General features: G+C 32.2%; 1 protein-coding gene across 1 annotated transcript in view; it reads left to right on the top strand.

Moving 5' to 3' along the window:
- LOC107687197 (transmembrane protein 205-like) overlaps nucleotides 1–3,039 on the top strand; it is a 5,325-nt gene extending 2,286 nt beyond the window's left edge. Inside the window, exons 3-4 of the mRNA XM_016484427.1 lie at nucleotides 954–1,117; nucleotides 1,968–3,039. Of these exons, the coding sequence (XP_016339913.1) occupies nucleotides 954–1,117; nucleotides 1,968–2,270 (467 nt within the window). The 3' untranslated portion in view covers nucleotides 2,271–3,039. The remainder of the gene's footprint in view (nucleotides 1–953; nucleotides 1,118–1,967) is intronic.
- Nucleotides 3,040–4,876: the final 1,837 nt, after the last annotated feature.

Genomic DNA, 4,876 nt, shown 5'->3' with positions numbered 1-4,876 from the left:
CTGTTACACCAAATACACAAAATAATGATCTTTAAAATAGCATCATATGACCCCTTTAAGAATATATATTAAAAAGTTTCTAGATTCAGTGTATAAACTTTTTTTAAGTTTAGGTTTTACTTTAAAGTACATTTTAAATCATTATGTTTTAATAATATTTTGTCATGCCTTAAAGAAGTATACACGTTTTTATATGCGTTGACTAACATACTAAAGCACATGTAAAGTACTTCATTATAATTTGAACTGTATATTACATTTAAAGTTCCTATATTAATTGTACTAAATTGCAACTTCATCAATACAAATGTGAAATTACAAATATATTTAAGTATGACACACATTTCAACAGAAATGACAATAAAGTATATTTTAGTTTAACAAATGCTCGTCAGTCAAAAATGCACTCTAAAGTTCAGCTAATTGCATTTAATATAAATTGAAACTATGATGCATTTATTTAATTGTAATGACATGCAGTTAAATGTCTGAAAACATTAGATTCAGTTTGCACTGAAGTATATTTGAAGTATTTTATTTCCATAACAAGTACTGTTTCGCAAATGTGAAATTACAAATATATTTAAGTATGACACACATTTCAACAGAAATGACAATAAAGTATATTTTAGTTTAACAAATGCTCGTCAGTCAAAAATGCACTCTAAAGTTCAGCTAATTGCATTTAATATAAATTGAAACTATGATGCATTTATTTAATTGTAATGACATGCAGTTAAATGTCTGAAAACATTAGATTCAGTTTGCACTGAAGTATATTCTTTTAAAGTATTTTATTTCCATAACAAGTACTGTTTCGTAAATTTAGCTAAAGTGTACTTATTTTTCACAAGGATAGTTTTATATGTGAAACTAGTATAATGTTATAAACAAGGTTTATGATATCCAAAGTCCTTAAGGTTAACTTAATTTTTTTCTTTCTTTTTGTTCAGGCTTTGTAATGGACAACCATCTAAACCGACACACGTTTGGCTTCATCCAGAGCCGGCTCTTCCCGTTTTACCTGCATATCGGCTCAGCCTGCGCTTTCTTCAACCTCACCATCTTTGCCATGTACCATCCTAGTAACATGCTGGATGACAAAGAGTCCTTCCAGGTATTTAGAACATACTGTATTGCTCCCAGATATGGTGAAAAGATCCAAAAATTACAAACGACCGTCATGTCATTCCAAACCGGTATTTTAAAAAATGTGCTTGTGGTTCTGGACTTGAGCGGTCCATATGACTTGAGCAGTTTATAAAATCTTCTGAAGTCATTATGATAGTTTTTGGGTGAGAGACACCCCTAAATTTTTATCAACTGACAGCTTCCCTTCAGCTTTATGTGAGCTGAGAACCAGTGTGAATGAATATTTGAATCAGTGGATTGAATTGATTTTTGAATCAGATAAAAAAAAAAAAAAAGACTTCATGAATCGAGCATCTCTACTTCTCTTATGAATGCACAAATTTTGAAGAAATAGTTCACGCAAAAAGGAAAATTTGCTAAATATTTTACTCACCCTCTGGCCATCCAAGATGTAGATGAGTTTGTTACTTCATCTGAACAGATTTGAAGAAATTTAGCTTTACATCACTTGCTCACCAGAGGATTCTCTGCAGTGAATGGGTGCCGTCAGAATGAGAGTCTAAACAGCTGATAAAAACATCACAATAATCCACAAATAATCCACCAGTCCAATCTATCAAATAAAGTTCATCAGTGTGTTTTTAACTTCAAACCCTTGCTTGTAAGCTCCAGTCCACATTCATTATAATTACATGGAAAAATGTGACCAACACATTCTTCAAATTAGTTATTTTTTTGTTAAATGGACGAAAGAAAGCCATAGAGTTTTGGAACAACACAAGAGTAAAAAGAGTATGATTTTTGGGTGAACTAACCTTTTCACCTTTATGTAAGTTGACAGACTTGATTCCACCAGCTTTCTGTTTTTTCCCTAGATCTTCATTTTTTTCGTCTGTGTGACTGTGGCGGCAGTGAATGCCCAGTGGTTTGGTCAGATGACCTCGGAAATCATGGCAGACATGCACCTGATTGAGCAGGCCTGTGGATTGGGTCAGGACATCGGACTCTCGTCCAATCGGGAAGCGTACGCCAAGCTCTGCGAGACAGACCCCAAGTATAAAAAGCTGAGTGGTCGGCTGTGGCTGTATCACCTGCTGTCCTCACTTTGTAACCTCTGCTGTATCGTATGTAATGTATACAGCCTGTATTACCTGGCAGAAAACCTCACCACACTCTGATGACCTTACTGCAACATAGTGGAGTTATGCTCCCACAATGTAGTGCAAACCCTTGGTTAACGTCTGTGTGACAGCGATGACCTGCTCTCAGGTACTGGATTACCTCCTGACAAATCTGGTTATTATTGCTATGGATTGTCTTTTTCAATCTTTGTTGTGCTAGTTTTAGTTTAGACATATGATGTATAGAGTATTTTTTGTAAATGTTACAGATCATGGCTGTGCATATTTAAATGATACAATGTTACACTTTGCATGGTTGAGAAAAAACTGATATGCAAGTTTAAATGAACAAAAATGGGAAGTGGAAGGGATATTTTGAAAACTTTTCTTGACGTTCTAGAAATTATGGCACATATTTTCTGTTTTCTCAATGAAGGCAACCTCACTCTGTCACAAAGTAGTCAAATTATTTGATTTCTCTGTTTCAACGGCCAGCCTCACCCTGTTCTCCTGGATTGGGTGTGAATGTATCGACATGTCTGTGCACAATCTCTCATTATAAGTACACTTCCACATTTTAACAGGGATGAATATGCAAATTATGCTCTCATGTGGCTGTAGATTTAGAATTCTGTTGCTGTTTGTTGAAATGGAGTTTAAATTAAATGCACCCAGCACCAGTTGCACCACAAAATGGAGTTGCGCATGTTATACAAGTATTTTTTTAGTGACTCACAAACACATATTCTTGTTTTATACTGATTGACAATGTATATAGTGTAGTATTTAATCAGTGCACTGCATACAGATAATGTGTGATAATGTGATAATGTGTGCCTAATATATAATATATTCTAATGTAAAAAATATATATATATAATTTTAATTAAATATAACATTAATATCAAATGTGTTTTATATATATATATATATATTTTATATAATTCACACTATTACTGTTATTCACACATTCACACTATTACTGTTATTCACATTTATATACTTCTGTTCAAAAGTTTGGGGTCAGTTTTTTGGGCCCCCTTTTGAAAGAAATGAATACTTTTTTTTTGTTCAGCAAGAATGCATTAATCCAATCAAAATGATGTCAAACGATTAATCGTGATTAATTGCATCCAAAATAAAAGTTTTTGTTTACATAATATATGTGTGTGTACTGTGTATATTTATTTTGTATATATAAATACATACACATGCATGGATATATTTAAGAAAACTGTTACGTTTATATATTTAATATATTTATATATAATATAAATGATATGAAGTTAAATATATACATGTAAATATTTTCAAAATATATGCTGTATGTCTGTGTCTTTATATATACATAATAAATATACATAGTATGCACATATTATGCAAACAAAAACTTGTATTTTGAATGCAATTACTCGCGATTAATTGTTTGACAGCACTACTATAAACACATGTATAATGTTGCAAAACATTTCTATGTAAAAAAAAAAGCTGTTCTTTTGAACTTTTTATTAATCAAAGAAGTATGGAAAAATAGTCACGGTTTCCACAAAAATACTGGCACAATTCTTTTCAACATGGATAGTAAGAATTTTTTGAGCACCAAATCAGCATATTAGAATGATTTCTAAAGGATCATGTGAGCCTTCACTGGAATACATTTAATTTTTAAATATATTAAAATAGAAAACATTTATTTTAAATTGTTTTATTGCACTCTTAAATCAAATAAATGCAGCCTTGTTGAGCATAATAGAAGATGTTTCAAAAACATGAAAAATATTACACACCCCGAACTTTTGCACAGAATATTTATGTCAGCCTGGGTCATGAATTATGCTCAATATTTTAAATTGTGGCATTATGTTATTCAAATATACTGGTAAGACATTTACAGATGTACTCTATCTGAATCCATCAAACTGACCTTTGTTGTGACAGATTCAACACAAACCAGTTTATGTCCTGTTTGACCACTTTTGCACTCTGTGACTTTTGCAGATGTTAAGCAACAACAAACCAGACTACCTGGGTGTACATGACACATTGTGTGCTTCGCAGTCATTTTATTTGTCAAACACATGCGATGTGCCTAACTAATGTGTTAGTCATATAAAATTATGTGTATTCAGATATAAAGCACCATATTGTTATAATGGCAACACCTTACTTTGGAATGTAGCTTCTGTTTTCAGTCGCCTTACACATTGTGCTGTCTGTCCATCATATTTGTGTATATTCATATCAGTAACAGTACAGTGCCTTGAATGGAGATATCTTTCAGTTTTGATACTGTATGACTGTGTCCAGTAAGATGCTGGTGAGGCTTTGGGTTTGTCCCTGTAATTAGGGATTGACTATATTTTATCAATGCAAATGAACCGGCAGCCAGAGACTTTGTTAATGGTTATATTTACTATATTTAACTTAAAATATAATCTAGTAAAACATATGGTCAAAAGAATGAAATGCATAGATTTGTGCTTAATACTGTGTTATTGAAGTTCCATCAGTTTTTATCTGAAGTTTCATTCCTGTCTGCATACGGTGCTGTGAAAAAAGTTTTTGCCCCCGTCCTGTTTTTTTTAATTGTTTGAATATTTGTCACACTTAAAAGATTCAGATCATCAAACTAATTTTAATATTACACAAAGATAACCTGAGTA

Source organism: Sinocyclocheilus anshuiensis, unplaced genomic scaffold, assembly GCF_001515605.1.
Source record: "Sinocyclocheilus anshuiensis isolate Anshui unplaced genomic scaffold, SAMN03320099.WGS_v1.1 scaffold1355, whole genome shotgun sequence".
Lineage (NCBI taxonomy): Eukaryota > Metazoa > Chordata > Actinopteri > Cypriniformes > Cyprinidae > Sinocyclocheilus > Sinocyclocheilus anshuiensis.
Note: the sequence above shows the minus strand (reverse complement) of the source record. Positions and strands in the feature narration are given on the sequence as shown.